General features: G+C 42.7%; 1 protein-coding gene across 5 annotated transcripts in view; it reads left to right on the top strand.

The window, feature by feature from the left end:
• DAAM1 (dishevelled associated activator of morphogenesis 1) overlaps positions 1-27,426 on the top strand; it is a 149,890-nt gene that overhangs the window by 106,431 nt on the left and 16,033 nt on the right. For 4 of the 5 annotated variants that reach the window (XM_075282742.1, XM_075282740.1, XM_075282739.1 and 1 more), the window contains 9 exons: positions 201-339; positions 1,257-1,315; positions 1,546-1,733; positions 2,394-2,690; positions 2,845-2,952; positions 3,908-3,937; positions 6,381-6,484; positions 22,779-22,863; positions 25,078-25,184. In XM_075282742.1, coding sequence (XP_075138843.1) covers positions 201-339; positions 1,257-1,315; positions 1,546-1,733; positions 2,394-2,690; positions 2,845-2,952; positions 3,908-3,937; positions 6,381-6,484; positions 22,779-22,863; positions 25,078-25,184 — 1,117 coding nt within the window. The remainder of the gene's footprint in view (positions 1-200; positions 340-1,256; positions 1,316-1,545; positions 1,734-2,393; positions 2,691-2,844; positions 2,953-3,907; positions 3,938-6,380; positions 6,485-22,778; positions 22,864-25,077; positions 25,185-27,426) is intronic. The other variant, XM_075282743.1, reaches the window with a different exon arrangement.

Below are 27,426 nucleotides of genomic sequence, written 5' to 3'. Positions count from 1 at the left end.
CTGTTCTTCTCACTCCATTACATATCTGCTACATGATGATTATTAATAGAAAGCTTCTAGTGATACTTCGTGTCAATTGTTTTCTTCCGAGAACACGATACGTTATCTGTTGATACTTTGCTTGCTGAAGGTTATGCCCTTGTCCTCTGAGAATATAATATTCAAAAAACATCTTTGTCCCTTTCTCCTTGTGTAAACAGATAAACGAAGTGGCAATACTATACATTACTGGCTCCTCCTGGATCGCATAGTTCAGCAGATTGTGATCCAAAATGACAAAGGACAAGATCCTGACATCTCTCCTCTCGAAAATTTCAACGTCAAAAATGTGGTTAGAATGTAAGCATCATGACCACCACTAAACTGTCTGTTACTGTAATGTTTAAAATATATATATATATAATCAGAACAGAATAAAAAATTCTAGTCCCATTCACAATAATGCAACCTTAGGGAATGACAGGTGAATGGTTACGGCCCAGAATACATGGAATATTTATTTAATTAATAGGCTACTGGTGGTTGTATTTAGGATGTGTATTTTTGGGAGACAGTGGCAGATTTATGCAACAGTATAGGCATACACTTACATATGTCTGGGACGTACATTTGTTGGTTCATTTCCTACAATCACACCAAATGTTATACCCAAAAGTGGTGTAATCCATCCTTACTATATGGTTAGTCAATAAGCAGTTCTCTTATGTGACAAGTTTAAAGGTGACCTTTCAGGTCAGTAACCCGCCCTTTGTGGAGATGGCTTATGACCGCTACGGGTGCCGATCCTCTCCCGTTGGGTAGGTGACTGCTACACACACATAAGCTGATCGGTCACAGCCTTGAGGGTGAACTCTATTCTCATGGATACACCAGTCTCAGAACTAAGAGTCCATTGTATTCTATTAGCACTTGTATTTTTTTCCCAATAGTATGGTCCTGCAGCTATTACATGCAAACTCCACTGTATAGGGAGTAATTGGGTTTTGACATTCAAATACCCTTAACCTTGTGAATTTCTCACCTGGGGATGATTGAGCTAATAATCCAGCCATGAAGGTGAATATATATTTAGCACTTTCACACTAAAGAGCCTCAAAAAACTATTTATAATTTTGAAGTCTTCTCTTTTACCATGGAAATCAGGTGGTCTGTAGATGGTCCATGGATATGTGCAAATGCCTTTCCTATGGTTATATATGAATATGGTGGTTGAGTATGACCTTTTTGGTTACTTTGATATTTTAATGTCCACACAGGCTGGTCAATGAGAATGAAGTGAAGCAGTGGAAGGAGCAGGCTGAGAAAATGAGAAAAGGTAAATATGTCGTCTTATTCTACGTGACATTACATTTCAGTGGTGTTGGGTATGTGAAAAAAAGTTACATCTATCTCCATTAAAGCAGTACTAGATTTAATGTAATAAAATGCATAGTTTAGTATAGGTATGTATGTATGTATGTAAAACACACTGTATACTGGCCTGCAGAGGCTGTGATCAGAGGAGAGAATACCAGATCTTCTGACCAGTATTTTATCCCATTCTAGAGCACCATGAGCTCCAGCAGAAACTGGAGAAGAAAGAGCGAGAGTGTGACGCAAAGACTCAGGAGAAAGAGGAGATGATGGAGACCTTGAACAAGATGAAGGAGAAGCTGGAAAAGGAGTCTAGTGAGTGCAAGCAAGTGAAGCAACAGGTGGTGGAACTCACAGCACAAATCCAGGAGCTGAACAGCGTAAGAACTCCCCATCCTTGTCATTATTCACTAATCTATTTGTAGAGCTTGTAAAACCACTTCCAACTTCACCATTTTATAGCGCACATTACAGTGATGAATAACGTACCTTTATGTATGTCTCATATGTAGATTTGGAGAAAAACCTGTTGTAAAACTTTATGCAAATGAGGCAGATGGTGCACTGGGGGCGGACCCTAGGCACTGTAAACTCTGGCCATTCCAAAGCCCAAGATAACTGATGTGGGCCAAGAAATGTGTTTTAGAAGTTAAAAGGATCCTTTGTCTTTCTCAAAATTGTTTGATAATCAAGGCTTTAATACAACAGAGTTGTTTTGATTTACTAAAAATAAGTGCCACTATAATAAGATAACACACCAAGATGTGGGTAGAGATGGCCCTGATTCTACCACACACTGTAGTTAATGGGAGGTAAGAGGTCAATGCAGGATACTGAAAAAATAAGCACCCAGCCCAGTCTTGCCACCGATCCTGTAGCTTATTCAACCTGAGTCTTTGGTTCGAGACACTGATGTCCACCTCAAATTCCTCCTCATTTTTGGCAGTGTGAACCGCACCTTATCAGTGGATTCACCCATTGTTGTGGGGTATTTTGTTGTTGTATTAATTTTTTTTTTCTCACTTCATTCTATTTCACAGCGAACGATCTGTGCTCCCAGTCCAGGTGGACCGCCTCCTCCACCAGGAGCTCCAGGAGGTCCAGTACCTCTGCCACCTGGAAATATGATTATTCCTCCACCACCACCACCTCCTCCACCTGGTGGTATGGCTCCTCCACCACCACCCCCTCCACCTCCTGGGGGTCCACCTGCACCGCCAGGACCTCCACGTTTTGGTATGATGTGTGCAGCTCCTCTAGCTCCAAATCTGAAAAAGAAAAATATTCCTCAGCCAACCAACCCACTCAAATCCTTCAACTGGAATAAACTTGCAGAGGTTTGTGAGATCTACCTTATAATTATTGTACATTACTATTATCAACCTGAATGGTAATATGAAAATTTTAGGGACAATTGTTCTTCACATATCTGTGCTTCACCAATCCTATGTTTGTTTCTTCTTTTTTTTTTTTTTTTCCCATTACTTTCAGAATAAACTGGAAGGAACTCTCTGGGTTGATGTTGATGACGCTAAGGTCTTCAAAATATTAGATCTAGAAGACATTGAACGTACCTTCTCCGCATACCAAAGACCACAGGTAGACTCCCTAAACAAGTATACATTACTCCTCTCAAGTTGAAGCTTGTGTAATAAAATGAGTAGCATAACCTCGTAATTTACAGCATTGGGAATATTAGAATTTGGGGTTTTATGATCTGATGTAAAGCATGAACCATATCAATATTACAGTATAGATGATAATGAGGTTATAGTGAGTGTGAATCTTGAGTGTCTAAAATCATTGCATCTTTTCACCCATGCATATTTTGGTGGAGGTTATCATAAAAAAAAATAACTTATTACATTTATAGTAAGTTATATGTATGATATTGTTAAAGGGATAGGTGCCATATTTTTTAATCCATGTGCATAGTATAACTTAGTATTATACATACATATAGGACTAATGGATACTACTATTTTATTGCCTTGTGAAAGGGCTCCATTGGTTCAGGTTCTAATATGGCACCCACACAGTACTTTACCATGCCCTAGAGTGTGACCTATGCCTTTTAGATTCGTCTAGAAACTTTGCACCTGTAGTGGTGTCATATGGAGACCCCATACTATGCCCATAATATGGAGTTCTGCATAAAGTCTTAGGTCTATACAATTAATATATTGCACCAGTTAACCGGCACACCTAATGTTTACTTTGTGTTGTGTGTCCATCGATGTTTCTTATCAGAACTGATGTGACCGCTTTAGGGGCATCGCCCATCTCTCTTTACCGCATGATATTTATAATAAACTGAATGTCTATGAAGCTTGTAGTTTCTCTTTGCTGATAGTTTGCTTTCACAATTTATTGACCTCACTGAGTCTGTATTTTACGTAATTGCTCTTTGCTGCAAGCATCTTCTTAAAACGTACTTCGTGTTGCTGATCTTCTTTGGCCACTTTCTATCTCCTATCTCTTAATTTGCTGCCACCGCTGAATTGCACGCAATGATTGCCTTTCTTCCCATGCTTGGCTGCTGATTTGGCTACAGGATTTCTCCATGAACAACGGCATCAAGCAGGTGAGTCTGCTGCTGTCCCCACTTCTGGCACATGATACTGACTTCTATGGTAATAGAACAGGAGTGTACCAGTCAGAATATCTGTACATACACTAGAATGGACAGGTTTCACAACTTTAGACCACAACTTTACCCTTCATCTCATGATCCTTGTTCTATAATGGCCAGGTCTGGTAAGGCTAATGTCTGCATATCTATTTTCATTTGGGTTATGGTTACTGTCTGGTGTCCTTACCTAAGGGTACATCCATACAGCTTGGATTTTACAGTCCCTGCAGACTGGTTGGGATTCTTACAGAAAATAATCCACAGTGGAAATGTTACAATTTGGAAACCTCTTGTGTTAATCTGTGAACATTATGCATCAGAATTTGACTGCCGAAAATTTAATTTTCTTATGAAAATCTCCCACAGCATGTGGATGAGATTTTGTGAAAACCTCATCTACTTATGCTAGTAGTACTGCAGCTTCGGTAAAATCTGCAGCAATTCTGTCCTGTGTGAACTAACCTTCACAGTCAGGGACATAATCTGCCATCGTAGATTTCATCAGCCATTCCTTTTTCCCATTAATTTTAATCTGTTTCCTAGTTTTAGTTGAAGTGAACTATTAGCATCAGATATTCCCCCTTTTTATCAGCCATGGCGTCCATTAAATGCCTGCCTGGAATTCCTTATCTTGTATGTGCAACTAGACATGATGACAGAAATAAGTGTCAGGTCAATGGCAATGTGCAGACATCTTCCTTTTATGTTCTTTATACACAATCCAACATAAATATTGTGGAGGAGAAGAGAAGGGTTTCCTTATCATGTGTTAAGAGAGTTTATTTTGCACACACAGGCGCTCTCGAGAAGAGAGACATTTAGTGTTCTGGTACTGTATTTGCATTTTCTTTGGAAACTTTTGCGCTTCTTAACAAAACTATTAATACACTTTTAACTTACACTTTAACCTATTTTTTTTTGTCTTTGTGTGACTCACCCAGACGTCTGACATGGGGACAGGCTTGGCCTCAGTGGTGCCTGTAATCTCTTATTATGGAAGATAATTTATTGACATTCCAACCATTTTGCTTTTCATCAAGGGCATAACTAGAATTCGAGGGCCCCATAGTACATTAACGGCTGAACGCCCTAATGCTGAGTTATATGTGAGCAACAAGTGATGGATAATGGTGTATAAAGCAGATTTGCTACACAGAAGAACGCACAGCCTACAGTTAGACAGCCAAGTACTAGCATCTTGTCTTTCCTACCAAAAAGCAAAGTTTTGCAGGGTTTGTGGGCCCCTAAGGCTTAGGACCCTATAGCGGCTCATTAGATTATAATGAATCCATTTATGGAAAGTAAGAAGTCTATAGATAAGTAGTAAATCAAATATTAGTAAAAATATCTGGAAACTATGAAAAAAGGAGTATAAGAAGAAAAGCATCCCTATAAAGTCCTGCAGACTGGCATGGCTGACTCTCCCCTGCTTATCAATTTTGCTATTGGGGCTCAGAAGGTATTGCAAAGAACCCCCCCCAATGTTATATACTTGGGGTCGGCCATACAGTGCCTTTCAACCTCTTGTCATGGCAAGAAGGCCAGGAAACCACTTGGACACTACTAAAGTCACACCAGTCCCCAGCTCACAAATCTAAAGATTGGAAAAAAAAAAACAAACCTGGAAACTTTTACTTCTATTTTGGTGAAATTAACATTAAAAGTTTAACACTTACTATATATATATATATATATATATATATATATATATATATATATTATTTTTTGCAATAGACCGCTCATTCTATAGACATTGGTGGTATATATATCACTAGTATGTGTTAGCAATTTCCAATAAGTGATGATCTGATCAATGTGAGCCTCCACTAAGTGTTAGGTAGACCTCAGTGGCATCCGAGTTAGGAAGGTGCAATGCCACTTCCTATCTTTTTTTTTTTTTTTTTTTTTTTTTTTTTTTTTTTTTTTCCAAGCTTTGCTTGTTTTTGTCCCAGGCTGCTACATGGTTAACTAACTATACAAGGAAGACCTTGTGGCCTCTGAAGAAAGCCAAAAAGACATAGAATGGCATGGCACTTTCCTGCCTATATCAGCAATATCTGCCGGAAACATTAAAGAATATTTTCTTGAGTAGCCTTATGATCTATCTATCATAAACATTCATTTACATTCAGAGCATTGACATTTACCACATTGGACAATTAGACAAAATCCAACATATGTGCCTGTGGCCTACAAATCTGTAAAACGCCTCCTGATATTACTCTAACCAGTTCTTATTAAATCATATTAACTAGCCATCATTCTCTTGCAGTATGAGCTTTTCTGCTGTGATGGTGGAGTTTGTGCTTTTGGATTAGTGGTCTTTTTATGTTCGTTGTAATATGAACTACTGAATTTTTCAAGTTAACTCTTGTTTCATTTGTAAAATTTGTAGAAAGAGACCGAAACCAATGAGGGGACGCTCGGTTCGAAGAAGGTGAAGGAGCTTTCTGTGATAGATGGCAGGAGGGCGCAGAATTGTAATATTCTTCTTTCCAGGTATGTGTTCTATAAAACAGAGATTTACAGAAAACTTGGGCGCGTCTATTTAGACTAATGTTTAGACAGTGATAATGGGAAACTGTCCCCAGACATTCCTGTAGACACACATTCCAAGAAATTTGGATATCTTTCAGCTGACCTCTTTAGAATATTCATTATTTCTTAATTTGGCCAAGAAAATACAAAATAACTCAGATTGTTCTTGTTTACAAATGTTGGTGACTTTTCTAGTGTCTTTTCACTGTGTTATCCAAAGTAATTGTAGATGCTCCTGGCACAAGCTATATTCCAACCAAGATTGCGATCTGCTCAGGGCCAAGCACATATTTGTTGTACTTTCCTCTCCATATACTTGTCCTACCCACCCAATTAAAGGGGTTGTCTGATTTCAACAAGAAAAAAAGCAATGGTGGAAAATGCCAGACAATAATAAAAGTAGCGTGACTTATTAGATCCAAAAGTTCTTGCCACTGGGCGCCTTTTCCAAATTTTGTGACATTTCCAGCCATTGTCCTTTTTTATCCAGATACGGTAACTCTTCAAACCACATGTCATCAATTAAAAGAACACTAAATGTAGATGCACTAAAATCCCAAAAATCATTCTGTTCATCTCCGACTCTATCAACCAAATGTATGAGAGCTATCTAGATTGTATGTGTAGCTGTAAACTCTACGGCAGGGATCCTTGTACAGCCAGTTGACTGCTCACAGTAGGTGACAAGGAGCACAGACATGCCAAACCTTGCCCTCTAAAGTCTGTTTGCAGAACATGGAAGAACTCAGGAGAAAAGTCATCCTTGTGTTTTCTGTAAGATTTTTTCAAGATTGTTTGTTTTATGGACATATCAGATCAGATGGGCGGTCTTACTTTGACAGGACTCCTAAGGCCAGAATAGCTAGAAATGTAAATAAATGGTAACTTATAGTTATTCCCAAACTCTTATAACAATCTGCTCAACTCTTCCACCTCTATAACCTTCCTTTAACCTTTTTTTTTCATCTTGGCCTATAGCTGAGACTCTGAAGAACACCACTGGCCTTAGAACTAATAATGTAAGGGGTAGGCGGTCTCTTTGTTGGTGAGATTCTGGTAGCGGTTTTTGGGGATGTCACTGACATTCAGTAGATGGCAATGCTTTTGTATTGTGATGAGCATAATGTGCTCCATGTTATATTTTAGTGAACTTTTCAAGATATAAGTAAGTCTGTGTAGACAGAAATGCAATGTGCCAGGGCAACACTGTGGCTCAGTGGTTAGCACTGCAGCCTTGCAGCGCTGGAATCCTGGGTTCGAATCCTGCCAGGAACAACATCTGCAAGGAGTTTGTATGTTCTTCCGTATTTGCGTGGATTTTCTCCCATTCTACAAAGATATACTGATAGGGGGAAAAAATGTACATTGTGATCCCTATATGGGGCTCACAATCTACATTAAAAAACAAAATATATAATATATATATAAAATGTGTCTCTCCTAGTATGCAGGCTCTAGAAGATTGGTGTTTTACATGCACTTCTTTGTGTAAAGCAAAGTTCATATACCTAACTTGTTATCTCTGGTTGCGAGCAGATTACAATACGTCCAGAGACATTCTTCTTCAGCTATGTATGCTATTTTGTGTGCAATAAGAAAAAAATTTCAGTGATAACATATTGAAATCAGACGCCACACTACACTGAGGACATACGCATGGTGTTTGGCATGTAAGTGTGTTTGCCTAACTAAACAATACTAATTGTACAGCTGAATTCTGAAGACTCTTATTGCGAAATCTACTGTTGACTGTACACAAGTGAGGTTTTTTTGCCAGTAATACTTGCTATCTGGAATATGCACAGATTAAAGTGACTTCATTAGATACAATATTCCTAATAATTCAGGAGGTCTTTTACAGCATGGTCTTTGTCTTGCTTGCTTATTGGGATGACATCCAGTGGCATACTTAATTTTGCATGTGTCCAGAATGACCTTTGTACTGGACCAGGTTATCTTCCTTATAAGTTACATTACTTTAGAGAAAATTTAGATGTGGCAGTTTGACAAAGACTTTGTGACGTCAGTCCAGGAATGTGTTCAGAGTATGTTAGTCTTGTCTGGTCAGCGTCTTTTAGACCCTTTTACATGGTTTACATGCATTCAAGGTATATGTTGTGAGAATTTACCCAGACCGAGGTCAAATGAATATTTTCAGTGCTTGCAGATTCCCTGGCATAAATGTGAAGGTGTATTGTAGAATCGGTGTGAACATATCTGCATGTCAGTAAAATACATCTTGGAAGCCAAGTAGGATCTCATCTGAAGTCCTATTAAATCAAGTAAAAAATAAGACTAAGAAAATGAACCAATGTCTGTGCCATTACCGTGGTCTAGGAGTTCTCTGTTGGTGGCTACATGTAGATGGAGAAACGTTTCATTCCCGGTTCCTGCACTCATTTCATTGAATGTCTTCCCACCTTTTCTCTTGATGTACTGCTGGGCCAAAAGCTAAAATTAACTTTAACAGCTTAAATCTAGTCTGTTTATTAAGGAAGTCTTCTCTAATTTTCTTCCTGGGCACTTGATGTACTATTAACGCAGAATAAGTTTTATAAGAGGAAAAGGCTGTGACGCTGCCCCGCTCTCAGCTCTGATGTATGGGAAACACTTCTTTCTTTATTTCTATACCACACCCATGAAAACTAGAACCGGCACAGTGGAGCATATCTATTGTCATGAAAGGTTTATTACTCCCAGCATATCTACTGTAACTTTAGTTTCTGCTCGACAGACATTATCCTGATGGCTCAGTGTCAGCAAAAGCTGGAACGTAGATCTAATCATTGACACCGAGTACATTCTGTCTTAAAATTCATTTGTTTCCCAAGCTCCTAAAAATATTGGTTCACCTTATGTGAACCTACTGCATTAAGTTAGAAATTGCTTAAATAACAATTCCCTTGTGTAGGGTCGCTATTAAAATTGTTTCCTTGTATACTGGGAGACTCGTGTGAACACGGCTTCATAGAGTCCAGTTGCTTTAGGCATCGTGTTACAGGTCCTAACAGAGCAGATGAAAGTTATTAATGTTCAGATACATCACTAACTGCTTAGTTAAAGGGGTTGTCTAACAGCACAAAGATACTGTGTACAGTATTGCATAAAGTCTACTGTGTATAAAATGTTATAACTGCACTTCCTATTATGCTTTGCTTTTATTCCAATGTGCAAGTTTCAGCACCCATCTCTTGGACCCAGCAGCTCTACTTCCACATTGGTCTTGGGTCCTAACAGGGAGCCCCCAATTCTCTATTCATTCTTGTGACACATGATGGGCTAGAAAGGAACTAGCTATGGGGCTGAGCTATGCCAGTAGGTGGGTGTCAACCAGATCCCTTCAAGCACATCAGTGAGTACGTGCCAAAATAGATTGGTAAAGTGGATGGGGGATTCTCTTCCTATGTCAATCTCAACACATAAGTGATTGATCAGGAGAGGGGCGCTGAAATAGACACATTTATTTGAACAGTTATATAACACGTCTACGCACATTTTTGTGCTGCTGACAACCCCTGTAATATATCGTTATACTAAGGTAGTGTGGTTTTATACTGGCCAAAAAAACCTTATGCATATAGAATACAATATATTTGATCCTGTGATATTATGATTTATATTGGATCAGTGGTTAAGCTATTTTTTCTATATATCACATCAGCTTTAGGATTATACAGAATACAAGAAAAATTGAAAACCCAACCCCCAACGCCACCCTCCCAATGTCCCAATTAAGCTGGGTTCACACTAGCGCCGGTGTCCGACACTAAAGGACACTACATGATGTCCAATTTAAAATCATGCAAATTGCAAACGGACACAGCTAGTTTCCGATGCTAAAATCTTTCGCGGACTTTAGCATCGGACACTAGCTGCCGGACACCGATGCTAGTGTGAACGCCCCCTTGGTTTTTCGTGGTAGAAATTTCAGAGGAGTCTCTGGGAGATAATGTTCCTATAGACAGATGACGGGGTCTCCAATATTGCTTTTAGTCCTAGGGATCTGAAAGCACAGAGGTGAGCAAACCCAAACTGGGAACCATTCTTCTCTCCCTCTACCATACAGCAGATAAGATCAGCAGGGAGATACTAGTAATTACATAACATCATGTAGGAGAGTCAGCATCTGGGTTGATCAGTGGCCTAGGAATGATGTCAGCATTGAATAAATTCTGTCCATAAGTAGCATTCTAGGAGTAAACCCCAGAGAATCTAGGCATGGGATGCAGAGATCCTCACATTTCGAGTACTCTGTTTCTGGTGCACATATCTCTCCAGCCGTAGTATAGCTGACCAAAAACTGTATCTAGCTGTCAGCTGAACAGCTATATCTCTCAAGTCTTGGCTTGGCTAAGCAGTGCAGGTGTCCTGAATTGGGGAAAGACTCTGCCAGACACCTCTGGCCGCAGCTTCTGTCCCTCAGAACAAAAGAATCCGAGTTGAATTCCAACCTCCCGATCCTTATCTCCCCTGACAGCCATCGGGGAAGAGTCGGGAAGTCTCCATACACATTAGATGGTTGGCCAGGCTCATTGAAATCAATGAATTTGGCTGATGCAGATCTAATACATATGGGCTGCTTTAGACTTCCTATCATATAATCCTATTAATGCCTGCTGCAAATATGTAGATCCTGAGCAAAGCAAAGAACGCTGGGAAATATGAGCTCTGCAGCCTGCACAGTTGTGAAAGCAGCTTGTAACTAGAATAGCGGCTCTAATGTTGTATGGTTACAAGATAAGTGCGGCAACGTGTTTAGAACAGTAGTCGCCTGTTTCTGTAGAATACACATTTAAATGTACATTGGCTTTCAAAGGGAACTTCATCTAGATCCAGCAGCTGCAGATAGGGGACCCCCTGTAGCCCTAATGTTCCCTCTTATCACACATTTATGGCACAGCTTGTGGATATGCTGTCAGTGTCTAAGGTAGGAAATGCTCTTTAACGGTATAACTACAAACCGCTGTGTTTTGTAGTGTACATGGTAGAATATACATGTCAGGTGACTAAATACTGGTTCAAGTATATCCGTTTATTCAATTTATGATTATCCCCTTGATAGGGAATACAGATAACACAACACGTGATGTATGTTGTGCCGGAGATGACCTGTAAACTACATAGTCGCAGTCTGAATTAATCCCTCTCTTGCCCTGATTTCTGAGACTTCTTAGAATGATGTCATGGCTGCAAGAACCAGACATCAAGTGACCTCTTATCCTTCTTCAGTCTGGCCGAGCCAAACATAACAATGCTAAACCCAAGATGGCTGACATGGTGTCATTCTTTTCAGGTCTTTCATCTAAATACGAGTAGAGAAAGTAGAAATGTGTTTTTGCTTATTTTATGCAAGATATCGGTAAAGGAAAAAATATGGAACTAGCTTAACACTGTTGGCTTAAACACTCTGCTCTACAGGTTATACTAAATGCAGCCAGAGTCTGCTAACTCCATGCAGACAGGGTACATGTTTGTGTTGAACTATAATATATAGATAGATAGACAGACAGACACAGGTAGGTATTTTAGTGCAGACATTTTTTAGACATAGAATATTGCCTGCACCACTGTATGGGACCATAGCTTTAAACGTGGCCATACACCTGAAATGGTTAAATATCCTTCACCTAAATCAGTGGTTCTTAACCAGGGTTTGATCGAACCCTAGGCCCTATGCACAGTTCATTTTGTGTACCAGTAAAAAAAACAAACATATACCTATGTCTTGAATTTGGAAAAAAAATCATATTTGATTTATCACTATAGAAGGGTTTGGTGAATGTGCATATGAAACTGGTGGGTTCGGTACCTCAAACAAGGTTAAGAACCACTGACCTAAATGCTTGTTTGACTCAGGGCTATGCCATTAGACTTCCTCACACACATGCACACTCAACTCAGTTGAGCATGCATAAGTTCTCAATAGGGAGAGGAGAAAATAGCTTCTTCCAGACAACTCTGGCGGTGAAGTATCCTGCTGCCCAATGTGAAGCAAGATATCTCCTACATGTTTGGCTAGTCCTGTGTCTGATATAGGTTTGTTCGAGGTATGTCTAATGTGTATGGTGACCAGAATCCAGCATATCAACCCAGGCCAGCAGATAGATTATTAAATGTTAGTCACCTGAATTGGGGTAATCTGAATCCATCTGTCTGTGGGGCTGGGATGATACACATTGACTGTACTTTTTGACATCCCTGAGTTATGATGTAGTTGGAGATTGTCAGCAGCCTTTTTCATTGTCTCTTAAATAGAAGCTAGCCCAGCTGATCACACCAGGACCTTCTTTTCTAATCCCCAGGGGCCAGCTGTTATCACTGGGGTAATTTGCAGCCCCCCATTTATTTTTAACACAGTGACCACTGCAGGTGAATTGCAGTATTGCATGTAGCTATTCAGTTCAATGGCAGAACATGTACATGGATGGGCCATGTGAGTGCAACACTGTTTGACGTTTCAACTTTTAAGGTCTCACGCACATTAACAATTGGGGATAAAATTACGGACTCTTATGCATCAGAGGGCCAATACGCACAGGCGTAGTTTTTGCGGCTCTGTTTACAGACCAATATCTAAGAGCCACAAAATATAGTGTAGGTCCCATACCTGTTCCTACTTGCGTCTCTGTCAGTTTATTTTCAGTGGATGGGTCAGTTAAAATACATGTCACAATCTGTATGTCATTCTTGTCATTTTTATTGACCAATAGACTGCAAACTTACGTATACATGCAATCTAATGGAGGTACCAAGTTGAAGACGACATCAATATACCCTGATGGGGAATATGAGACGTTAGTTGTTTTTAGGAGAATCTGTTAAAGTAATGAATGAACTGCTTTTAACAACAAGGAGAGGAAAGCTCAATGACCTTCATTTCCTTTTAATTTGCGCGATGAAGCGTCCACTATATTGTACATCAATTTTCAGCACCCCTTCTAAGTAAACAGACCTTGACGTTCTGAATCTTGATCCAGCATTGGTGGCGGAAATTAAACACCTTAGGGATTATGTAATAAGCCTCGATTGTTTTTAGTGGTTAGGCGATGACCCCTTTGATCTGGTGTCTTGCTTTACCCTCCCGTAATTCCTGAAACTCCCCCAAGCTATTAACAGTTGCCAAGAAGAAAATATTTCATCACGTTGAGTGCCTGCATGCACACATCTACTTCTCTATAGATCGAGGCAGCGATTTTTGCTAAATATGAACTAAACTGCATTGGCCGCTGCCTCTCCCAGACTGATCACTTTATGATTTTTTTTTTTTCTCTCTTCATGTGGCCTTTTTATTTTATTTTGGGTGGGGGTCTTCTCCTCCAGTAGCAGTTGATATAGGGGGAGATATTCCGAGCCTTGTGCTGGAATGTGAGTGGCTTAGTAGTTTAATGCAGTATCAGCTGTCTGTTTTGATGAACTTCTGGTGGCTGCTGCATAGAGGGGTAAGACAAGATTAGAATAATAAGACTGCTTTCTCCCAGAAAGGATACCATGCCAAATTATGGATAGTGCCTGCTATTGCGGCTCAACTGTATTTATGAGGTTTTCCCATTAATATAACCATATAGACAATTAAAACATAAACATTTTGCAAATATAATTAAAATTTTTGCAGAACTTCAGAGATTTTCTCCAACCATCTTAGTGGTGACCGGATTTTGTCTTGACCACTTGCCCATGGATATGATTATCAATGCACAAACTTTCTATGGTCTGAACAGGTTATGGGGCTTGAACACTACACACAAGAAGATAACCTGACCACAATAAAGAAAGTTAGGCTGATTTTTCATCCATAGAATGTTTCTACATTCATGATTGTATCCATTGGCAAACGATTATTGTCACCACAAAGTTGAAAAAAGAAGAAACTTTCGAAATCGTCTTGATTAAAAAAAAAAGTAGCATAAAGTTGTGTCTACAACACCAGTGCAGAGCGGTCTCTTACCATGGTTACAGACTACAAGCAAATCCAGTGTAGTCTGGTCTCAGTCGTAATTTTTCTATCTGTCTCCTGCTTCTTGCTCAGCAGGTTGACTCAGGAGACATTAATAAAAACTTAAGATTTACACTGCTGACTACATTCAGAGAACTAGATACAAGAGAAATAAGGTTTATATTTGGGTAAATTCACATGATGGAAGTGCAAATAGTTTCTGCAGATTTGTGCCGGAAAATTCAGCAGCAGATAGTTTTCATCCACTACGGAGTTTTTGGGTCTATGGGGCATCATGGTGGTTCAATGGTTAGCCTTGTAGTGCTGGAGTCCTGGGTTCGAATCCTACCAGGAACATCATCTATAGAGATGAGCGAACAGTGTTCTATCGAACTCATGTTCGATCGGATATTAGGCTGTTCGGCATGTTCGAATCGAATCGAACACCGCGTGGTAAAGTGCGCCATTACTCGATTCCCCTCCCACCTTCCCTGGCGCCTTTTTTGCTCCAATAACAGCGCAGGGTAGGTGGGACAGGAACTACGACACCGGTGACGTTGAAAAAAGTAGGCAAAACCCATTGGCTGCCGAAAACATGTGACCTCTAATTTAAAAGAACAGCGACGCCCAGCTTCGCGTCATTCTGAGCTTGCAATTCACCGGGGACGGAGGTTTCCGTCCAGTTAGCTAGGGCTTAGATTCTGGGTAGGCAGGGACAGGCTAGGATAGGAAGGAGAAGACAACCAACAGCTCTTATAAGAGCTAAATTCCAGGGAGAAGCAATCGCCGCAACCCAGCTTTCCCAGGATCCTGAATGGAATACACTGTCAGTGTATTCCCGTATACCCGATATATACCCCCGATACCCGTTCCAACGGTGTGCCCCCCCACCTTCACCCCAGAAATACCCTGCAAGTCCCCTAGCAATAGAATTGGGGCTATATACACCCACTATTTTTGCTACTGCCATATAGTGCCATTGTCTGACTGGGAATTCAAAGAATATATATTGGGGTTACGTGCACCCACAATTTTTGCTACTGGTATATAGTGCCATTGTCTGACTGGGAATTCAAAGAATATATTGGGGTTATAAATACCCTCATTTCTTGCTACTGGTATATAGTGCCATTGTCTGACTGGGAATTCAAAGAATATATTGCGGTTACAAATACCCTCATTTCTTGCTACTGGTATATAGTGCCAGTTTCTGACTGGCAATTCAAAGAATATATTGGGGTTACGTGCACCCACAATTTTTGCTACTGGTATATAGTGCCATTGTCTGACTGGGAATTCAAAGAATATATTGGGGTTATAAATACCCTCATTTCTTGCTACTGCCATATAGTGCCAGTTTCTGACTGGTAATTCAAAGAATATATTGGGGTTACGTGCACCCACAATTTTTCCTACTGGTATATAGTGCCAATTTCTAACTGGGAATTCAAAATGCGCAAGGCTCCCGGAAAGGGACGTGGACGAGGCCGTGGGCGAGGTCGGGGGAATGGTTCTGGGGAGCAAGGTAGCAGTGAAGCCACAGGGCGTCCCGTGCCTACTCCTGTGGGGCAGCAAGCATTGCACCACTCCACAGTGCCAGGGTTGCTTGCCACATTAACTAAACTGCAGGGTACAAACCTTAGTAGGCCCGAGAACCAGGAACAGGTCTTGCAATGGCTGTCAGAGAACGCTTACAGCACATTGTCCAGCAGCCAGTCAGACTCTGCCTCCTCTCCTCCTATTACCCAACAGTCTTGTCCTCCTTCCTCCCAAAATTCCCAAGCTTCACAGAACAATAACCCCAACTGTCCCTGCTCCCCAGAGCTGTTCTCCGCTCCTTTCATTGTCCCTCAACCTGCCTCTCCACGTCACGATTCCACGAACCTAACAGAGGAGCATCTGTGTCCAGATGCTCAAACACTAGAGTCTCCTCCATCTCCGTTCGATTTGGTGGTGGATGACCAGCAACCCACCCTCATCGACGATGATGTGACGCAGTTGCCGTCAGGGCATCCAGTTGACCGGCGCATTGTGCGGGAGGAGGAGATGAGACAGGAGTTGGAAGAGGAAGTGGTGGATGATGAGGACACTGACCCGACCTGGACAGGGGGGATGTCAAGCGGGGAAAGTAGTGTGGATGTTGAGGCAGGTGCAGCACCAAAAAGGGTAGCTAGAGGCAGAGGCAGAGGTCAGCAGCTTAGGCGAAGCCAGGCCACACTCGGAATCTCCCAAGATGTTCCAGTTCGTACCCAGCCCCGAAAAACTCCCACCTCGAGGGCACGTTTCTCGAAAGTGTGGAGTTTTTTCAAGGAATGCGCCGAGGACAGATATAGTGTTGTCTGCACAATTTGCCTCTCGAAATTGATTAGGGGCTCTGAGAAGAGCAACCTGTCCACCACTTCAATGCGCCGTCATTTGGAATCCAAGCACTGGAATCAGTGGCAGGCAGCAACGGCAGGACAAAGGCCGCCTGCCGTTCACGCCTCTGCCACTGCCTCTGCCACTGCCTCTGCCACTGCTGACTGTGCTGGCGATGCACTCCAGAGGACGAGCCAGGACACCACTTCATCTGCCTCCGCCACTTTGTTGACTTCTCCCTCATCCTCCCCTGTTCCTGTCTTATCTCCTTCTCCTGCACCATCAAAGGCACCATCAGGCGCTTCTTTACAACAACCCACCATCTCTCAGACATTGGAGCGGCGGCAGAAATACACTGCTAACCACCCACACGCGCAAGCCTTGAACGCCAACATCGCTAAACTGCTGGCCCAGGAGATGTTGGCGTTCCGGCTTGTTGAAACTCCCGCCTTCCTGGACCTGATGGCAACTGCGGCACCTCGCTATGCCGTCCCTAGCCGTCACTACTTCTCCCGGTGTGCCGTCCCCGCCTTGCACCAGCACGTGTCACTCAACATCAGGCGGGCCCTTAGTTCCGCGCTTTGCACAAAGGTCCACTTGACCACCGACGCGTGGACAAGTGCATGCGGACAGGGACGCTACATTTCACTGACAGCACACTGGGTGAATGTAGTTGAGGCTGGGACTGCTTCCCAAACTGGCCCGGTGTACCTCGTCTCCCCGCCTAACATTCCTGGCAGGGACACGAGAAGAACACCCCCCTCCTCCTCCTCCTCTACCGCCACCGCCTCCTCCTCCGCCACCGCCTCCTCCTCCGCTGTTAGATTGACCCCAGCTACGAGTTGGAAACGTTGCAGCACTGGCGTTGGTAGACGTCAGCAGGCTGTGCTGAAGCTGATCAGCTTGGGGGACAGACAGCACACTGCCTCCGAGGTGAGGGATGCCCTCCTCGATGAGACGGCAATATGGTTTGAGCCGCTGCACCTGGGCCCAGGCATGGTCGTTTGTGATAACGGCCGGAACCTGGTAGCAGCTCTGGAGCTTGCCCGACTTCAACATGTTCCATGCCTGGCCCACGTCTTCAACCTAGTGGTGCAACGTTTCCTAAAGAGCTACCCCAATGTTCCAGAGCTACTGGTGAAAGTGCGGCGCATGTGCGCCCACTTTCGCAAGTCGACAGTAGCCGCTGCTAGCTTAAAATCTCTCCAGCAACGCCTGCATGTGCCACAACACCGGCTTTTGTGCGACGTCCCCACACGCTGGAACTCAATGTTTCAGATGTTGAATAGAGTGGTTGAGCAGCAGAGACCTTTGATGGAATACCAGCTACAAAACCCTAGGGTGCCACAAAGTCAGCTGCCTCAGTTTCACATCCATGAGTGGCCATGGATGAGAGACCTTTGTGACATCCTACGGGTCTTTGAGGAGTCCACAAGGAGGGTGAGCTCTGAGGATGCGATGGTGAGCCTTACAATCCCGCTCTTGTGTGTTCTGAGAGAATCCCTGATTGACATCAGGGATAACTCAGATCACACAGAGGAGTTAGGGATAGCATCCGATCCGTCACAGCTGGAGAGTAGGTCCACACATCTGTCCGCTTCACTGCGTTTAATGGAGGAGGAGGAGGAGGAAGAAGAGTTGTCCGATGATGTGATGGTGATACAGGAGGCTTCCGGGCAACTTCGAATCGTCCCATTGTTGCAGCGCGGATGGGTAGACATGGAGGATGAGGAGGAAATGGAGATTGAACTTTCCGGTGGGGCCAGAGGAGTCATGCCAACTAACACTGTGGCAGACATGGCTGAGTTCATGTTGGGGTGCTTTACAACCGACAAGCGTATTGTCAAAATCATGGAGGACAACCAGTACTGGATCTTTGCTATCCTTGACCCCCAGTATAAAAACAACATCTCGTCTTTTATTCCGGTAGAGGGGAGGGCCAATCGCATCAATGCTTGCCACAGGCAATTGGTGCAGAATATGATGGAGATGTTTCCAGCATGTGACGTTGGCGGCAGGGAGGGCAGTTCCTCCAGTAGGCGACCAAGTTCTCACCGGTCCACACAAACGAGGGGCACACTGTCTAAGGTCTGGGACACCTTGATGGCACCCCCTCGCCAAAGTCCCGCCACGGAGGGTCCTAGTGTCACCAGGCGTGAGAAGTATAGGCGCATGTTGCGGGAATACCTTTCCGACCACAGCCCTGTCCTCTCCGACCCCTCTGCGCCCTACACGTATTGGGTGTCGAAGTTGGACCTGTGGCTTGAACTTGCCCTATATGCCTTGGAGGTGCTGTCCTGTCCTGCCGCCAGCGTCCTATCTGAGAGGGTGTTCAGTGCAGCCGGTGGCATCATCACTGACAAGCGCACCCGTCTGTCAGCTGAGAGTGCCGACCGGCTCACTTTGATAAAAATGAACCACCACTGGATAGATCCTTCATTTTTGTGCCCACCTGTGTAAAGCACCCCAACATGAAACTCCATGTCTGTACTCAACCTCTCCAATTCCTCCGCATCCTCATACTCATCCACCATAAGCGTTGCACAATTCTGCTAATACTAGGCTCCCTCCAACATGATTTCCCCCAACTCTGCTGGTTAGAGGCTCCCTCCACCCTGATTTCCACCAACTCTGCTGGTTAGAGGCTCCCTCCACCCTGCTTTCCCACAACTCTGCTGGTTAGAGGCTCCTTCCACCATGAATTTGCCCAAACTGGGGTTTTTAGAGGCTCCCTCCACCATGAATTGGTCCAAACTGGGCTGGTTAGAGGCTCCCTCCACCATGAATTTGCCCAAACTGGGCTGTTTAGAGGCTCCCTCCACCATGAATTGGTCCAAACTGGGGTTTTTAGAGGCTCCCTCCACCATGAATTGGTCCAAACTGGGCTGTTTAGAGGCTCCCTCCACCATGAATTGGTCCAAACTGGGGTTTTTAGAGGCTCCCTCCACCATGAATTGGTCCAAACTGGGGTTTTTAGAGGCTCCCTCCACCATGAATTTGCCCAAACTGGGCTGTTTAGAGGCTCCCTCCACCATGAATTTGCCCAAACTGGGCTGTTTAGAGGCTCCCTCCACCATGAATTTGCCCAAACTGAGCTGTTTAGAGGCTCCCTCCACCATGAATTGGTCCAAACTGGGGTTTTTAGAGGCTCCCTCCACCATGAATTGGTCCAAACTGGGGGTTTTTAGAGGCTCCCTCCACCATGAATTTGCCCAAACTGAGCTGTGTAGAGGCTCCCTCCATCATGAATTGGTCCAAACTGGGGTTTTTAGAGGCTCCCTCCACCATGAATTGGTCCAAACTGGGGTTTTTAGAGGCTCCCTCCACCATGAATTTGCCCAAACTGGGCTGTTTAGAGGCTCCCTCCACCATGAATTGGTCCAAACTGGGGTTTTTAGAGGCTCCCTCCACCATGAATTGGTCCAAACTGGGGGTTTTTAGAGGCTCCCTCCACCATGAATTTGCCCAAACTGGGCTGTTTAGAGGCTCCCTCCATCATGAATTGGTCCAAACTGGGGTTTTTAGAGGCTCCCTCCACCATGAATTGGTCCAAACTGGGGGTTTTTAGAGGCTCCCTCCACCATGAATTTGCCCAAACTGGGCTGTTTAGAGGCTCCCTCCACCATGAATTGGTCCAAACTGGGCTGTTTAGAGGCTCCCTCCGCCATGAATTGGTCCAAACTGGGGTTTTTAGAGGCTCCCTCCACCATGAATTGGTCCAAACTGGGGGTTTTTAGAGGCTCCCTCCACCATGAATTTGCCCAAACTGGGCTGTTTAGAGGCTCCCTCCACCATGAATTGGTCCAAACTGGGCTGTTTAGAGGCTCCCTCCACCATGAATTGGTCCAAACTGGGCTGTTTAGAGGCTCCCTCCACCATGAATTGGTCCAAACTGGGGTTTTTAGAGGCTCCCTCCACCATGAATTGGTCCAAACTGGGCTGTTTAGAGGCTCCCTCCACCATGAATTTGCCCAAACTGAGCTGTTTAGAGGCTCCCTCCACCATGAATTTGCCCAAACTGGCCTGTTTAGAGGCTCCCTTCACCATGAATTGGTCCAAACTGGGGTTTTTAGAGGCTCCCTCCACCATGAATTGGTCCAAACTGGGGGTTTTTAGAGGCTCCCTCCACCATGAATTTGCCCAAACTGGGCTGTTTAGAGGCTTCCTCCATCATGAATTGGTCCAAACTGGGGTTTTTAGAGGCTCCCTCCACCATGAATTGGTCCAAACTGGGGTTTTTAGAGGCTCCCTCCACCATGAATTTGCCCAAACTCTGCTGGTTAGAGGCTCCCTCCACCATGAATTGGTCCAAACTGGGGTTTTTAGAGGCTCCCTCCACCATGAATTTGCCCAAACTCTGCTGGTTAGAGGCTCAATCCACCCTGATTTTCAAAACAAATGTTGGTGCCAACCTCATCTTACTACAAGGGCCAAATTCACTGCTGGTGACAAGCTCTCCTCACTGCAAGTGCCAAATACACATGTTTCAAGGTGTTTTCCTACTGTCAGAGAGGTGGTATTGAGTGTGTAAAGTGTGTAGTTGTTAGGCTCTGATGTTGGGGTAATAGAGGGTCTTTGGTGTGTTAGATGCCCCCAGACATGCTTCCCCTGCTGTCCCAGTGTCATTCCAGAGGTGTTGGCATCATTTCCTGGGTTGTCATAGTGGACTTGGTGACCCTCCAGACACGGATTTGGGTTTCCCCCTTAACGAGTATCTGTTCCCCATAGACTATAATGGGGTTCGAAACCCGTTCGAACACACGAACATTGAGCGGCTGTTCGAATCGAATTTCGAACCTCGAACATTTTAGTGTTCGCTCATCTCTAATCATCTACAGAAAGTTTGAATGTTCTCCCCGTGTTTGTGTAGATTTCCTCCCATACTCCAAAGACATACTGATAGGATAAAAAAATGTACATTGTGATCCCTATATGGGGCTCACAATCTACATATTAAAAAAAAAAAAAAAAAAAAAGTTTTTGGATCTAAACCTGCATGATCTGGTGCAGATTTTTTCTCTAGGCTAGCCAATCCCATCCCCACTCTTCAGTAAAAAAAAAAAAAAACATGCTGCGGACATGCGGTGATCTCCAAAACTGTTTCAGTTTTGGAAATCGCAACATGTCAGTTATACCTATGAAAACGCAGAGGTTTCCATATACCATAGGTATAATTGAAACCGAAACACAGAAGACACCTTTGAAAATTTTCTGTCCAAAGCACTGTGGGAAGAACCGCGATGCGGTTGCGATTTTTCTGGCAGGACTTTTTTGCTGTGGGATGACAAGTCGGGCCTTAACCTTACGATTTCCCACTGGATTGGATTTATGCAAAGTTATCCACTGCCTGTCTGACTTTTTTAACGTTTTCACAGTGTGACCTATTTCCATGAATGTCCATTTATACATAAGAAGGTTTAAGGTGGTTCTGTGACCACAGTGTTTGGGTTCATATTTAGAAATATCTGGAGATTTCCTGTCATGTTCCACATTCTAGCAGTCAAGAATCTTGACATTTAATCTTCTAGGATTAGTACCAGTAAAGAATATTTCGAGCATGTGATAACTTGCTCCACAATTTGCTGGAAATTCTTCTAGTGACAATATCTTTACCATGTCGAGGTTCAGTATAGACTTGTACAAGTTCATTGCTGTCTGCAGTCTGATGAGTAACGGAGTGATATGTTGTCTGCCATAAAACGCATTGTAGGGTGGGAAGTGTTTAGATAAAAATATGCAGAATTGTGGGAACAGTTTATTAGCTAAAATTACTGCAATTGATGCTTAGAAAACCACTTAATGTGATGACATTAGTCAGTGGTAGGATCTCGCAACCTATTAGTGTTCTTTTCTTACATAGCTAAATACTGAGGTCACCAACCTGTAACTCTCTTATTACAAAACTCCCAGCATCCCATTGACCTATATTGTTTAATATGTTCTGTAACATTTGCATTCCTGTAGGCTCAAGCTGTCAAATGAAGAAATCAAACGTGCAATTTTGACAATGGATGAGCAGGAGGATCTACCAAAAGACATGCTGGAACAGGTGAGGGGGCGATACTTTATCTGACGGTTTGTCACAGATGACCTTTCTTTCAGCAACAATGAAGGCAACCTCCAACCACGTCATCCATTAGCCAACAAAATTGCCTTTAGGAAACTGAATAGTGACAGATGAGGTGTAGATAATCGTACAATGCAGGGAATTTGCACTGTGAACATTGGCTAAATGGATGAGATTTTACGTCTACTTAATGTTCCTGTAAAAAATGAACCCTAATTATTCAATTCTGTCATAAATAGGTGAAGCCCTGTCCTTACATTAGTTTTATATTCATGCAGTTTTTTTTATACTGTATTTCCCAAACTGCAGTACATAAAGAAGGGTTGGGAACCTTCTTCTTAGAAAGCAATAGCATCAGTGACACCTACAGGACAGTGCCTGTTATTACAAGCAGTCAGGAATACTTTTGTCCATATAATTCTTAAAGGGGGTTGTTCCAGAATCAGTATATATCACCTATGTACAGGAAAGTGTCTGCCGTTTGGGGTCTCACTGCTGTGATCCCCTTTGATCACAAAAGTCACTCCCATAGGCATATGAATGAAGCTGCAGCACACATGCTCAAGCAAATTTCTTTTCTCGTGATGATTTGAACTGCAAGTGACACTTATCACCTTTGCTGGTGGTCAGTACAAAGTGTTGATTCTGCGACAGTCCCTTTTAATAATAAAGCTCAGTGGTTAGCATTGTTGTTTTGCAGCGCTGGAGTCCTGGGTTTGAATTGATCAACATCTGCAAGGAGTTTGTATATTCTTCCCATGTTTGTGTGGGTTTCCTCCCACGCATCAGAAACCTACTGATAGGAAATTTACATTGTGAGCTCTACTGGGACAATGAGTGATGAGAATACATATAAAGTGCTATGGGATATGTTGGTGCTATATAAGTAAAACTAATAAGCTATGGCACTGTAGTGCACCTCTGATATAATACAGAGACATACAGAGTTCTCCATCAAGGTGTCTAGGCCTTAATGACTCTTTACATAGGGCACTCAGCAGGGCATTATCCAGTGGTATATATAGCCATGAAGAACACCATGTGGTGCTATACAGACTCTCTGTGCATGAGGCCTAGGTTTTTTTTGTTAGTTTTTTTTCTTCTTGTATGACTAATGTACTTCTTGTATGACTAATGTACTTCTTGTAGGTAGGGTGTTTAGATACACATCTTTAGTGCTCGCTATAGATGTATGTAATAGAGAAAGCCTGTATATACAACCACATATGAATAAACACCCACACAACTTTGCCTACAGCCATAATCCTATAGAACAAAACTAGTTAACAAAGTGTTTATTATAATACGTCATCCTGTAGATCCCCTTTAACTTCAGTGACCTTCACTGAATCTAGCAAAATAAGTGAAAAACCTACTAATATAAGAGTTGGAGACTCTCTACGAAGCAAACATACGCCAACTCATATACCGTACTCATAAGATATTGTTCAGTAATACAGTCCAAATTAAAAGGCAAGGAGCCTGGGAAAATTTCCAGGGAAATATAATTTGTGCAGCGATTTGTCTCCAAATTCTACAGTGCAAGCGTTCACACTACAGATGTAGGAGTGGATATCAATTAAATGTATACATAATCCCATTCCATGATATAAAATCCCCCTCAAGACTGCGTTATATATGAGCCCCCAGGGTGTCGTGAATCGGAGGTGATGAAGTTCATACTTGCCTTGTCCATTAAAACTTCATTCAGCATGTCAATACTTCTCTTTAAGGAGTGGTGTTTTCCCAAGTGAAGGGTACTTTTTGGTATAAAATGTAAGATATGCATCCAGTCTATACTGTGAGAGGACCCCTCCTCATGTGGAAATCATTTGTTTTCCCATAATAGAACAAATCTGGAGTATTTTATCTTAGAACTTTGTATGTGTGGCTTTTCTGTTGTTCTTCCTAGAAAATAATGCATTAATTGTCAACTGGGTGTTACCAGATGGGGCTTGTGTCTCTATGCTGTCTGACATTGTCAAACGATTGCTGACTTTGCAGGGACACACTCCCAACTGGTAACACCCAATTTATTCCTAAATTTCTAGGAATGGTACAATGCAGAGTTACAGTAGCATTGTGACGTACAGTACAAGTATTTTTCAATGTCTGGAGTGGTGACAGGTCCTCTGTAAAGTATATGCTCATGACCTCAAATGTGCAGGCTTCTAACACTGAGCTTATCCTCTCCAGCTCCTGAAGTTTGTTCCAGAGAAGAGTGACATTGACTTGCTGGAAGAGCACAAACATGAGCTGGACCGTATGGCCAAACCTGACAGATTCCTCTTTGAGATGAGCAGGTACCTTTTCTTAATAGTTTTGGTTGTGACTTGCAGGTTGCACGTGGACCATACAATGAAGATCTGCATCTGCACCTACAAACATGAACCTAAGGCCCACTGTACAAACCAATAGCAACCTCCACATGAACCTAAAGCCCACTGTACTCTCCAACAGCAAATGCTACATTAAAGATATATATATATATATATATATATATATAATAGATTATATACTTCTTGATACTGGAGAGATTGAGAAATGACAGCAAATATACTTTACTACACGGAGCCTGTAACAATAGGGATTCTACAAAGGTCTAAGCGGTCAGAGGATGTCACCGTAATGTACTCAGAAAAACAGCCATGCTTTGCTCTTCTCAACAGCTCTGCAGTTACATGGAGTTAAAGTTTAGTAACATCCCTATTAAATATTTCCCATATTTCCATATTGTTAGAATCCCTTTATAGACACCCCTTGGCTCTCCAACATGAGAGTGAGTGTGAGCAAACCCCATTGAAACGGTTTGCCAGCTAGTATTTACTAAAACAGGCATGTCGGTCGGAGACAACCCCTTTCAGAACGCAGTTTCCAGGAGGATCATCTTATTACTCGAAGTGCCGTTTCTGGCACTTATGTCAAGCAACTGATTCTGCCAAGACAAGCCTTGTGACTGGCCATACATCACAGGCTTGAGTCCACCAGAATGGTAGTTACACCCTCAGATGGACTCTCCTCTGTCATTCAATGAGAGGGGTGTCCTGAATAAGAAACCTCCTCCCCCCTTTCCCCAGCTGTGACATCCACGTTTCCTAACAGGGCATATGGACAGGGGTTATCCTCTTCAGATACGCCTTTTAGTGTGAATCATGATCTGCACACCACCCCAGGATTCTCAAGGATGCCCCATACTTGCATGATATCTTTTGTCAAGTATTGTTGCATATTATATTAATGTGGCCTCTTATGAAATGTTGGGGTCTCCTTTTCACCAAAATCCATCCACTATATTCTCTTTTATACTAGCAGTCAGTGATGTCATGATTTTCCCAAAACCAATAGGCTGAAATCTCACTCCAGATGATGTCACCAGTTCCTAGAAAACTGATAGCGCTATCCTCAACAGTTTACAGACATATTGAATGATTTCCTTTTCTACATGGCAATCCTAGCCACCATGAGTTGTGTATGCGCCCTATACAACAAAAGAGTAAAGCGAAAGCTAAAGTAATAAAAATCTGTGGCAGATGGATAGAATTAAACTCTAACTCCACATTTCCCCCTCTCCCAGGTGACCTGCACAGAGGAGATACATATTTATTCTTTCCTCTTCTCAGAACACTGTTGGGATAGTGTAAACCTTGTCTTTTCACAGCTGCAAAACATTTTCCTTTCATATAATATCACATTTTGGAAGCCGTTCATATTTGTTTTATCGTCTCCTCACTGGAGAATATTGAATTTTCATGTTACTTTTTCACGTATCTCAGCTTCCTGGTATACAAGGAGATTGTATCTAACTTCATCATGGTGCTACGCAGTGTCACCTACAATGCTATGATTTATATCAGATAGTAACGTTTATTAATGTTAATCTAAGAAAAAACTGCTAAAAATGAATAGCCATCTCTCACAGAGTGTGGACAGTGGCAGGCCATCCATTATACATTGTTATACTCGTGCAGACTAGTAAGTGACCAAATTGCTTACAGAATCTGATTTGGCCACGTTCTCGACTTCTGCTGCGTCTAAACATGATAGTATAGTTGCACATAGAAAATTACTTGCTGACTTTACATGTATACTAATATGGAGTCCAGGCCCTCCATTTTCCAAGATTACAACTCAGTGCCATTCTCCCTCCTCCTTACTAGAGATCAGCGAACACTATTCAAAACAGACGTTTTGAATAGCACGCTCCCATTGAAATGAATGGAAGCGGCCGGCACGCGGGGGGTTAGGCGGCCGGCTGCCAGCAAAGTCCATTCATTTCTATGGGAGCGTGCTATTCGAAACGGCTGTTTCGAATAGTGTTCATTCATCTCTACAGTCCTTAGCATGATGCTTTGCGATGCCAGCCACCCCACTGGAAGCTCATTCATTTGCAGCAAAATGGAAGAGGAATTTAAGGCGCACGTGTGAACATACCCTTAGATCTACGGTAATCTAGATGGAAACTTACTGATTATGGAAAATAAGGGAACCTATTAATTATTCAGACATGGTGATACCTGCTGGGGACCCATGTATAAAATGTTTTGC

The sequence above is a fragment of the Leptodactylus fuscus genome, chromosome 7 (genome assembly GCF_031893055.1).
Source record: "Leptodactylus fuscus isolate aLepFus1 chromosome 7, aLepFus1.hap2, whole genome shotgun sequence".
NCBI classification, from domain to species: Eukaryota; Metazoa; Chordata; class Amphibia; order Anura; family Leptodactylidae; genus Leptodactylus; species Leptodactylus fuscus.
The sequence above is the reverse complement of the archived record's forward strand: the minus strand, read 5'-3'. Positions and strand labels throughout refer to the sequence as shown.